We start from the raw sequence: 12,511 nt of genomic DNA, 5'->3' as shown, positions 1-12,511 counted from the left end.
AAAAAAAAAAAAAAAAAAAAGAGGTTAGAGTGGGAGAGAGCCAAAGCATAAGAGACTGTTAAAAACTGAGAACAAACTGAGGGTTGATGGGGGGTGGGAGGGAGGGCAGGGTGGGAGGGAGGGCAGGGTGGGTGATGGGTATTGAGGAGGGCACCTTTTGGGATGAGCACTGGGTGTTGTATGGAAACCAATTTGACAGTAAATTTCATATATTAAAAAATAAAAAAAAAATATATAATAGCCAAGATATAGAATCAACCTAAGTGTCCACTGATGGATGGATGACTGAATACCACATTTTCTACATATATGTATATGTATATACATATATATACATAATGGAATTTATTCAGTCATTAAAAAGAATGAAATATTGCTATTTGCTACAACATGGATGGACCTTGAGGGCATTATATTAAGTGAAATACATCATGTAGAGAAAGAAATACCATATAATCTTACTTATATGTAGAATCTAAAACAAAAAACAAAACAATAAAGCAGTGAGCTCATGGAAACAGAGAACAGACTGGTGGATACCAGAGGTGAAGAATGGAGGGGTGAGGGTATGAAGGAGGCTAAATGGGTGAAGAGAGTTAAAAAGTACAAATTCCTAGCTACAAATAGGTCATAGGGATATAATATATAGCATGGGGGACAAAAAGGAAAAAAAAATAAGCAAAAGATTTCAAAGAACACTTTACTGAAGAAAATCCATAATGGCAAATAAACATGTGAAAACATGATTTTAACACCATTTTCCACTTTGTGAAATGCAAATTAAAACCTAACGGCATACCATTTACATACCCCTATTAATTAGAATAGCTAAAATTAAAAAATAAATAAGAACACAATACCTACCTGGCAATCCTATACTTAGGGAGAGAAATGAAAACTTTTGTTCACATAAAAACCTCTACATGAATATTTATAGCAGCTCCATTCATAACAACAACTAGAAGCAACCCAAATGCCCAAATGCCTTTAATCCAAATGGCTTAATAGATAAAGAAATGGTGGTGAATCCACAGGATGGAATACTACTCAACAATAAAAAGGAATGAACTATTGATACACACAACAACATGGGTGAATCTCAAAAGCATTACAATGGATGAAAGAACTCTGACTCAAAGCTTACATATTGTCGAATCTATGTGACATTTTGGAAAAGGCAAAAATGTAAGAATGAAGATCAGTGGTTGTAAGGGGTAGAGATGGAGGTGGGAGTGTAACTACAAACGGATGGGACAGGGAGTTTTCTGAGGTGATAGTTTTCTGTTCCTGACTGTAATGGTGATTGCGTAAGTGTGTTAAAACTAAGAGAACTGGTATACAACATTCAACTTCTCTATGCTATGCTCACCACCAATGTAGGTATCACTCGTCAACATGCAAAGGCTATTGCAATACCATTGACTATATTCTATACCTGAAACTAATGTAACATCATGTGTCTACTATATGCAAATTAAAAAAATAAAATAAAATAGTCACGGGGATGAACAGTACAACATAGAGAATAATCACAAAATTATAATGGCTTTGTACAGTGATGGTAACTTACACTTAATATGGTTGGTATTTTGTAATGTAGATGATTGTTGAAGCTGTATGTTGTACACTTGAAACTAATATAATATTATGTGTCAACTATACTTCAATTAAAAATTTAAAAAACAGGGGTGCCTAAGTGGCTCAGTAGGTTAAAGTGTCTGACTCCTGATTTTGGCTCAGGTCATGATCTCACGGTTTCTGAAATCAAGCCCTTCATCGGGCTCTGTGCTGACAGCATGGAGCCTGCTTGAGATTCTTTCTCTCTCTCTCTCTCTCCTGCCCCTCTCCCCCTCTCATGCTCTCTTTCTCTCTCTCTCTCTCCAAAATAAATAAGTAAATAAATAAATTTAAAACAATTTTTAAATAAAAAAATAAAACAACTCAGAGAACTGTATAAACAAAAAACAGAGTCAAATTTACAGTTTTTAAGTTTAAAAAAATTAAAAACGACTTTGGAAAGAGTACCTTATAGCAGGGCTTCAGCAGTGTCTCACATATATTCCCGTAGTTAAGCAACAACAGTTATCAACAAAATATCCTCCTTCCCTCCCCACCCCTGCCCCCACAGAAGGTTAAACTATCAACCAAGACATTGGGACAATGCTTGGGTCAATAGTTTCTTCTAAATAATAACTCTTGGGCCAAGAGTTTCTTCTAAGTAAGTGCTAATTCAATAACAAAATGTGGCATTATGGCCAGGGCTATGGTATCACAATATGTGAAGACCAAAAAGTCCAAGATCTAATCAGCTCATGTGTGCACCTCCCCTACCCCAAGGGACAGAGTCAAAAGCCATGTTATATGGACCTTAGTACGCTGTGTGTCTCACATTTTATCATCAGGAAATCAGTCCAGTGGGGACTTCTGAAGCTCGTGCCAACTATAATTAATAACACAGATTTTCTATCACATGTGCCCTGACTAGTGTCTCTGGAAAAGAAAAATGTTATTTAGAATTTGTGAAAATTTGTAGGCAGTAGGTATTTGTCAAAACTCATATAATGGCACACCAAAAAGAGCAAGTTGTATTTTGTGTAAATTAAAAAAAAAAAATGTTAACCTTTAGGAAAAGCCTATCTCAAACTGTAACGTAAGACACATTTTAAGCAACTATTTCACGTCTTTTTGTTTATTAGAGCTCAAATTAAAGTGATAGGTGGTAAGAATGTATACCATGAGGTTGGTTCTTCTTTTGTCGTTTAGTTTATTACTGGAAACAGAAAATACAAGTCAGCAGAGAGGTCAAAAATGGAGGGTGGGGAGAGTCTGACCTGTTAGGAACCTAACAGGAATTAGGAATTGTTAGGAATTGTTCTGTTTATGTATTTCACAACCATCCTATTAATGGGGTAGTATCTTCCATGTTTATAAGCTGTTTAAGGACTAAATCCTAATAGTGATAGATCAAGTGAACTACATAATGGTGATCACAGGTGATACCAAAACTCCTCTGGGGCTGCTGGAACCCTGGAAGATCATAATGGCTTTAGGAAAATTATTAACTAGTCTGGCTTTCCATGAGATCTAAACCCACCAAGTGGTTAGCACGTTTGGAGTGTGAGTGCATTTTACAGAAAGCTCCAAGGTGCTCCAGGGTGGTGGTTCCCTGGGAAGCAGAGTGGACATCCAGGAGCTTTGGCTGGTATGAAGGAGTTCTCCAGAAAATGACTGATTAAGAAAACAAGTTCACATAGAGTTAAACAGTACATTCTGTCGGCTGTAATGATGTTGTCAAGGACACCATAAATAATCCAATGAATATATTAACACCATAAGTGAGATTTCTTGGTTTCTGGTTTGCATTTACTTCAGCGTTCCTTAAGGGTGTGGTCCTTTCCTGTTCACCCAAAGTCAACACTAGGTTCAGATATTTTCTTACCTCAAAATTTCATTTTCTGAATTTATTGAGCAATCATTCCCCATTCACCTCCAGTGCCAAGAAGTGGGTATCTCAGGGTAATCTCTCCTCAACTAGCTTCATTATCTATGAATCCTCTAAACTATCTTAGAAGCAACCCCAGGAACAGGTTTAAACCTGTTGTAAACCCAGTGTCCCCCAACATGCTGGACCCCATGGCACTAGTGGGTGTTCAGTGTTGGCTCGGAACAGTGTCAATTATGGCTGTCATTGAGCTCCAGCCAAAGGTCCCGCAAAGTGACAGGTGCTGCTCCGAATGATGAATTCTTCATCCCATGATCACTCCCAGTGGGGAGAAAATAAATGGTTTTTCATTTTTTTTAATTTTTTAAATATTTATTTTTGAGAGAGAGAAAAAGGACAAGTCAGGGAGGGGCAGAGAGAGAGAAGGGGACAGAGGATCCCAAGCAGGCTCTGTGCCATAGACAGCAGAGAGCCTGATGCGGGTTCAAATTCATGAACTGTGAGATCATGAACTGAGCTGAAGTTGGACACTTAACTAACTGACCCATGCGGGCACCCCCAAAATAAAGGTTTTGAGAGAATTAACCAATCTCACTACTGTCTCTTCACTATAATCTGAACCACCCATTTTCAGCAAAGCAAGAAGAGTGGGGTGGCGTTTAGATACCAATAATCTCCATTGACAACATTATAAAAAGCAAGAGGGGACACTGACCAAGGACCAGAGTTGGCTCTAACACCCACATGGCTGGTGATGGAACTAGGCCAACCTCTGATTTGGAGCTGTCTTCTGAGGTCAATGTAAAAAGCCACATTCACTGCACTTTCAAAAAAAAAAAAAAAAAACATCCTTGGAAAAACTGTGAGTGACAGTGTAGTATTGTAATGCCTTCTACATGTTTCTACACAAAATAACACTTCCCTTTACTACTTTTCCTCTAAGTGTTCAGTGGGAGAAGATACAATCCTGATTAGTTTAGAGTATTTTCCCTTCTGAGTAGACAACTGACTTTTTATTTTTCACTGACTTTTTTCTATAGGTATGAGCTCCTTGCCACCCCTCCCTCACCCCTGTTATCTGTCATGTCCCTTCACTTCTCTGGCGATACTTCTAAAAGCTGTGTTTCAAGTGACACTTTGCAATCTTAAATAAAAGATGTGTACCTTTTGAAAAAAAAGAGAATCAGAGCTTCATCTCCTGTTTGCCCTTCACCCCAGTTTGCCTCCACCCAGCCTGCAGCCGTGGAGGTACAGGACAAAACTCACCACAATTCCATTGCTGATTAAACTGTAAGGAACATAGGGGTGCCTGGATGCCTCAGTTGGTGGAGCGTGGGACTCTTGATCTTGGGGTCGTGAGTGTGTGGAGATTACTTCAAAGTAAATCTTCAAAAAAAAACTGTAAAAAACATAAAAGCATATTATTACATATGACATTTGCCATAGGTTTCTCAAAAATGCCTTTTGTCAAGTTCAGGAAATTCCCTTCTACGTCTAATTTGCTAATTTTCATTTAGTTTTATCTGCAGGTATTGGAGATGTTATTAACATGGTTATTACGTAGGTAGATATTTTAGTATCAAACTATCTTTGAATAGGGCCTACTTTCATATGCATGTGTTCATAAACTGCTGGATTCAATTTGTTAATATTTTGTTTGAGATTTAAGATTACCATATAATTTAATTCCTTGCATTTTTAAAATCTGGTTTAAATATTAACAACTTCCATAATAATGCCTTCCTCCTCCGTGAGTTGGCCAGATACTTCAATTTATTGTAGGGAGAAATTAAATCTTAATCCACCATATGAAGAAGTCAATAGATAAAGTAAAATTGATTAGCCACAAAATAGCAATGTAAGAATTACTGAAGAATAAGAAAGTAAATATGAGAAGAAACATCTGATGGGATTGGAGGGAGTTGCTTCTAGAGAAAAGAGCGATAAAACTGGGCACTGCTTGATTTGCTTTTGTTTTATTTTATTTTGTTTGTTAAAATAATCATTCTAGGGGTGCCTGGGCACCTCAGTTGGTTTAAGCGTCCGACTTTGGCTCAGGTCATCATCTCACAGTTCCTGGGTTCAAGTCCTGTGTCAGGCTCTGTCCTGACAGCCTGCTTCAGATTCTGTCTCCTTTTCTCTCTGCCCCTCCCCCACTTGTGCTCGGTCTCTGTCTGTCTCTCTCTCTCTCAAAAATAAACATTAAAAAATTTTTAATAAAAAAAAATAAGCCTTTTAGGGGTGCTTGGGTGGATCAGCTGGTTAAGCTTTTTACTTCGGCTCAGGTCATGATCCTGTGGTTCATGAGTTTGAGCCCCACATTGGGCCCTCTGCTGTCAGCACAGAGCCTGCTTCAGATCCTCTGTCCCCCTCTCCTTCTGCCCCTCCACTGCTTGCTCTCTCTCTCTCTCAAAAATGAATGAAGATTAAAAAAAAAGTAATAATCCTTTTAATATTACTTTTCTTTTAAAACCATGAATATGTATTACTTTGATAAAAACTAAGGAGCAGATTTAGTTTCACAAAACTCAGAGACATTTATGGTGCAGAATCTATTTTGAGATCTGTGACACCTTCTTCCTTTTCTCTAGTGAACATATATTAAAGTTGTGGCTTGTTTGTCCAAGCTTTTTCCAGCCAGTACATTTTGCATTTCCCTCTCTCTGAACACGTGAAACTTCTTCCCTCCACCTTGCAACATCCCCAAATATTGGATTTCTCCCAAGCAAACGTTGGAAGACATTTTTAACCCCCTCCCCCTATTAGAAAGCATGCAATAAAATCACTTTTATATTCATTTAAAATATCCTACGAAGGACTTCTGGTCTGGTGACAGAATTCTGTAGAGGTCAGGCACTGGTTGGTTGGAGGTTTGTTTTTTTTTTTTTTTTTTGGCATCTGGTTGAATGATAGGTGCTGTGGCTTTGGTTGGACAACTAATTCAGTATACACTGATGGATGCTGGAGGGATCCTTGAGTGATGATGCTGTCAGGAAGTACTTCCTAGACCCAATTTGGGCTGATTGGGAAGTGTTGCCCTTTACAGACGCTGGTCCACCAACCAGTTTCATGGTAAGGCTGACTCTGGAGATGAGCTTATACACGCCACTTGTTGGATGATCATTTTAAATCAGAATTAAGACTGATGAGAGGTAAACTGAAAACCAATCATGACAAAAGGTATTCCTTTGTTGATTTGTTCTTTTTGTTTGTGATGGAAACTGATTATCTTTTTTTTCTGTTAAAACAATTAAAGCAGTAGCTTTTGAGTTTTGTGGGATTTTTAAAAATTGGTGCCATTGGTTTGCATATTTGCTTTATCTTGTCACTAAATGGGAAGGAGGTGACATTTTCTTTAAATTAAAATTTGCATATTTAATCAGCATTTCAGATTCCTTGGAGCAGACTGTTGCTCCCTTCCATCTATTTGTGTTATTGTCATTGTTGATACAGTGGAAGAGTTGAAAACAGTAGACTTTAGCTTGCTGGGGTACTTTTCATTGAGGATTGAGATCACAAGGGACTATCATCTTGGGACCCGTGGGGTGGGGGGAGTTCTTAAAATCAGGACTTCAGACTCTAAGAATAAAACTGCTTCCTTCTGTTATTTGTTTTTCTTGTCAACCTTTTCGAAGAATTTAAGACTAACTCTCTTAATTCTGGAGGCTGACTGGCTATGGTATTTGAAGACTGTGATTGAGTTAAGACAATGGATGCTAGATAACAGGAAGAGGAAAGACAAGGTTTGGGGACTATATTGACATTTAGATTCTGATTAGATTGGAAAAGGGCAATTATAGTTGATGTGGTCATGTTATATTTGATTGGATTAAAGTGTGGCTGGTTGGATTATCTAATTGAAAAAGGAGGTGGCCAAGCAATCTGATTTATGTTATATCTAATAAAGGCAATCACACAGGGATCCTGGAGAGAAGAGGGTATCGGTAACTTTGTATATCTGGGGGTGGCAGGGGTGGGGTCACTGGAGGCTGCTAGAGGTTTTCTATAGGGGATAACCCTGAAGATGATCTTGAAGGCTGGCACAGTGGACAGCAGGCTTCTAGGAAGGGTATGTCCAAAGGAAACAGTTATGAAAGGGCATCTGGTACTTAAGAACACTAAAATGTTCCAGGTGGCCACTGTATGGTGTGGAGTGTTGAGAAATGGGTGGATGGGTTTGGTGATTAGGGACCTGGTAGGAAAAAATTTAACATTCCAGTTTTATCTCAAAATAGAGAGTTGGAGGAGATTTTCAAGAAAGGGAGTGACATTATCAGATGTATTTTTTATGAGGACCACTGGATTATTTATAGAAGATAGACAAGAATGAGAATACACTGGGGCACCTGGGTGGCTCAGTCAGGTAAGCCTCCGACTTTGGCTCAGGTCATGATCTCACGGTTCATGGGTTCCAGCCCAGTGTTGGGCTCTGGGCTGACAGCTCAGAGCATGTAGCCTGCTTCAGATTCTGTGTTTCTCTCTCTCTCTGTCCCTCCCCCGCTCATCCTCTGTCTCTCTGTCTCTCTCTCAAAAATAAATAAACATCAAAAAAGTCAAAGAAAAAGAAAAGAAAAGAATGAGAATATACTGATGATAGGGCACTGATGAGGAGGCTTCAGGTGGAAAAAAAAGCACAATTGTTATCTTAAGGCCAGTGGTAGGAAAGGAGAGAAAAGGAAAACATATGAAATATTTTCTTTTAATTGGTTATGTGTGAAGGACAGTAGTCCAGGAAAATGCTTAGAATTCTTGTTTGGCCAATTTGGTGAGTGGTAACACCACAATATTTTCTCCTTGGCACATAGGTGCCATATTTTACTATCATATGAGAAAAGGTTTCTTCTTGAGGTTGTGCTCACAGGCATCACTGCTTTTAGAAGGACGCGATGAAAGTCTGGCATATATTTCACAGCCAGTTTTTCTAAACGTGGTTCCTTGAGGCACTGGTTTTGAGAAAAGTAAACAGATACTCTGTAGAGGAAGAAATGTTGAATAATCCAAAAAACTTTTGGGAAACATGAAATATTACACCCCCCTTGGAGAGTCACAGTGGAAACATATCAGAGACTCACAGTAAAGAGACTCTTAAACTTTCTTTGACTCTGACTTTCCCATATTTACTTGAGTTTAGAACTCCTTTTTCACAGAACACATATTTGGGGGGATTTAAGTAGACCAAATGCAGTGTTTGTGTTATGAAATTTGGGTAGGATTCGATTATCCACAAATAACTGTGTTTGAATCAGAAGACAGAACTGTATCCAGTGGTGTGCTGCTAAATGTTTACTGGCCAAACTAGGGGAGGTGGGGGAGGTAGGAGAGAGTGGAGGTGTGAGAGATACAGAAGGAAGCACAAAATAGTTGTCTTGGAGAGCAAGACAGCAGACTCCCTGAGGCAGCATGATAGAATTACCAGGCAGTTTTGAATCCCCATTGGAGGGTTGAGGTCATGAACTTCAAGTGAGGCTAGCCAACAATAGCAGTGCTGTTTTCCTCAGCCCTGCCGTTTAGGAGTTATGAAGACAGGGGCTACATTTAACCAGGATTAGAGCTTTTCCAGGCAAGAATAACAGGAAGGAAAGGAGCATGAGAGATGAGAATCCATGCAATGTCTGGTGGGTAAGGAAGGAGTAAGCAGAGGGGGGTATGATGGAGAAGTGCTTTGGATCAGAGGTCTCGAACTATCAGAGGACAGTTGGAGTTAGGTTATTTATTCCAAGAGTAAGCAAACTGAAAGGAAAGGAGGTTCTAGAGTTCAGATTTGGGAAATGGGGCACTTGCTCATAGTGATAAGAGCTAGGGCATGGCAAAGGAAGAGGCCATCAGAAGTGAGAAGGTCTAGGTGTCTGGTAGGTTCTGTGGATGACATCCAGGATTATGACGAATAGAGGATGGAGGAGGACGGCAGTTGAGCCAGGTGCTAAACCTCAAGGATTCTGGAGGAAAGGGAATTCCAGAGATGACAGCAACAGCTGGGGGTAGTATCATTGGGTTGCATGAGCTTCAAGGAAGCTAGGAGTTCTAAAAATGTAGAAGAAATGTTTTTGAAACTGCAAAGACATCCCACTTTTAGAGTGTGAGATGATGTGGATGTCAGAGGACATGGACGTGGATGTGATGTGGATGTCCTCTACTTTAGGAGAAATGGTCTCCTCAGGGAACAGCAGACTTCCAGCATGAGGCAAGAAGGTAAAGGGAAGGTCCCAGAGGTGGCTGAGGATTTAGGAGAGTTTGTTGATGAAGAGTGTCTTTCCAGAGGGTAGAGTGGAAGAGTTTGGGAGGGTGGGGATGGTTGGATGAGACCTTGTCTTGAGTTTGTGGGGGTGAGGCTCCAGAGGATGACGAAGCTGTAGTGCATGAGGCAGGATGGACTGGTCTTGAGGGAAGATGGTTGATTCAAGTTGAGTCCAATAAAATTAGGGAGAGGCTTCATTCCACTTTGGCTGAAACACCAAGAAGCATCCCTAGATGCCTCGTTTTCCACAGCAAGCAGGGCCATACCTACACTGCTTTTGCACACTTTAGTACTGGGCATTAGGTGGACTCAACAAATACTGCAGAAGTTATTCTCAAGGGACAACAACTAATACGGTCCTGCCTCACTTCTAACATATTAATAGGATCTTAGCTAACATTACCACCCTCTAGGAAAGTACTAAAAGATGCTTTTGTCTGACCCTTCTCCCCTCACTCACTTACCTCCTCAAGAAGAGTGGTGTATCTGATTGCGGGGACAGGTGCCTTCTCCTCCAGGGCCAACCTGGACATTTTCCTCTCAGACTCTGCTTTCCTGTGGTCAATACACCCAAATCCAGTCCCAGGCCCATTGCAGGCCTGCTTTCTTGGTTCCCCAACTCTTGCTTGACGGGGGTACCCAGACAGATAAGGGTAACTGGACGGGAGAAAATTTGCTCTGTAAACCAACCCTCTCCACGTACAGCTCTCAAAACCCAGCTTTGCAATGTTCAACATGGGAGCTATTAGTCACATATGGCTATTTAAATTTAAATTAATTAAAATAAAAGTCATTGTCTTGATGGCATTAGCCACATTTCAAGGGCACAATAGCCTCACATGGCTACACATCAGTCAGCACAGCTACAGAACACTTCCTTCATTCCAGAAAATTCTAGTAGAATGCACCGCTCTGAAACATTAATCAAACCATTGTTATTGGCCCCTTTCTAACTCAAGTGTTTTTCATTGCAGCAGAACCCATGAGCTAGCCCGGAAACTCCCCGGCATCAGACAGGAACTGGAAGCGAGAGTGGGCGTGCCGAGCTGCCAGCATGGCGCAGTACAAGGGCACGATGCGGGAGGCCGGCCGGGCCATGCACCTGATCAAGAAGCGGGAAAAGCAGAAGGAGCAGATGGAGGTGCTGAAGCAGCGGATCGCCGAGGAGACCCTCATCAAGTCGAAGGTGGACAAGAAATTCTCGGCTCATTACGACGCCGTGGAGGCCGAGCTGAAGTCGAGCACGGTGGGCCTGGTGACCCTGAACGACATGAAGGCCAAGCAGGAGGCCCTGCTCAAGGAGCGGGAGATGCAGCTGGCCAAGAGGGAGCAGCTGGAGGCGCGGCGGCTGCAGCTGGAGGCACTGCGGGAGAAGGAGCGCAAGCAGGAGCAGAAGCGCAAGATCTGCAGCCTGTCCTTCACGCTCGACGAGGGCGACGAGGGCAACGTGGATGAGGAGGTGGCGGCTAGGGAGCAGCCCACGTCAGCGGGGCTGAGCAAGAAGAAGAACCTGGGGAAGAATCCAGATGTGGACACGAGCTTCCTGCCTGACCGCGACCGCGAGGAGGAGGAGAACCGGCTGCGGGAGCAGCTGCGGCAGGAATGGGAGGCCAGGCGCGAGAAGGTGAAGCGCGAGGAGATGGAGGTCACGTTCAGCTACTGGGACGGCTCTGGGCACCGGCGCACCGTGCGCATCCACAAGGGTGCCACCGTGCAGCAGTTCCTGAAGAGGGCCCTGCAGGGGCTGCGCAAGGACTTCCGTGAGCTGCGGTCGGCGGGCGTGGAGCAGCTCATGTACATCAAGGAGGACCTGATCCTGCCCCACTACCACACCTTCTACGACTTCATCATCACCAAGGCCCGGGGCAAGAGTGGGCCGCTCTTCAACTTCGACGTGCACGATGACGTGCGGCTGCTGAGCGACGCCACCATGGAAAAGGATGAGTCACACGCGGGCAAGGTGGTGCTGCGGAGCTGGTATGAGAAGAACAAGCACATCTTCCCCGCGAGCCGCTGGGAACCCTACGACCCTGAAAAGAAGTGGGACAAGTACACGATCCGATGACCCCCTTCCCGCTCCTCTGAGGCTCCCTGTCATGTCCCACCCCCACCTTGTCCTGCATATGGAGCCTTGGCGGCCCCCTGGTGACCTCCTGCCCACACCGAGGCAGCGACAGCCAGCAGAGGAAACGGTTTTCTGTACCCTGGAAATTCCAACTTAATTTGGTGACCTTCATTTCTTTCCCGAAATTTAATAAAGAGCCGAAAGTTCTCGTGATTCAAGTGTTGTCATTCTGTTGCTGATGGTTACTTTTGGTTTGGTTGTTTTGCAGGGGGTTGGGGGCGATTTTTAATGTTACTGTGTGAATTCATGATATGGCCACGTTGAGCTATATTGGAACCATGACTGGGCATGCCGTGGGACACAAGTGAGAGTAAGGGTTGCATTTTTGACCTGGGTCACGGTATTTAAAGAAGTACTCATGGGCATGGACTTTGGAGCCAAACTGCCTGTGTTTGATTCCCAATTTAACTTCTTTACCTGCTGTATAATTTGGGACAAATTAATTGAACCTCTGTGCCTCAGTTTCCTCTACTGTAAGTAGAGTAACAATAGCTCTTATGTCATAAGATCTCTTTGGAGATTAAATAAGTATTTGTAAAGCACTTAGAACTCAGTAAATGTCTGTTATTCTTTGGTCTTGGTTAATTTATTTAAAGAACCACTATGACCCATTTCAGAACCATGTGAGGACAAAAGGTTGACCTGCCCACAACTTTAACCAAGATCAGGGGAGTTGGGAGGGGGCAGTGGCTCACGAACTGGGAGAGCA

General features: G+C 42.2%; 1 protein-coding gene across 3 annotated transcripts in view; it reads left to right on the top strand.

Moving 5' to 3' along the window:
- Positions 1–11,955, top strand: part of FAM50B (family with sequence similarity 50 member B) — a 31,307-nt gene extending 19,352 nt beyond the window's left edge. Inside the window, exons 1-2 of one of the 3 annotated variants that reach the window (XM_081795703.1) lie at positions 7,708–7,805; positions 10,652–11,955. In XM_081795703.1, coding sequence (XP_081651829.1) covers positions 10,732–11,742 — 1,011 coding nt within the window. In that variant the 5' untranslated portion in view covers positions 7,708–7,805; positions 10,652–10,731 and the 3' untranslated portion in view covers positions 11,743–11,955. Of the gene's footprint in view, positions 1–7,707; positions 7,806–10,651 lie in introns of those variants that run through there. The other 2 variants (XM_060614924.3, XM_060614923.3) reach the window with 2 other exon arrangements.
- The last annotated feature ends 556 nt before the right edge of the window (positions 11,956–12,511 follow it).

Source organism: Panthera onca, chromosome B2 (assembly GCF_046562875.1).
Source record: "Panthera onca isolate mPanOnc1 chromosome B2, mPanOnc1 haplotype 2, whole genome shotgun sequence".
In the NCBI taxonomy this organism is placed as follows: domain Eukaryota; kingdom Metazoa; phylum Chordata; class Mammalia; order Carnivora; family Felidae; genus Panthera; species Panthera onca.
The sequence above is the reverse complement of the archived record's forward strand: the minus strand, read 5'-3'. Positions and strand labels throughout refer to the sequence as shown.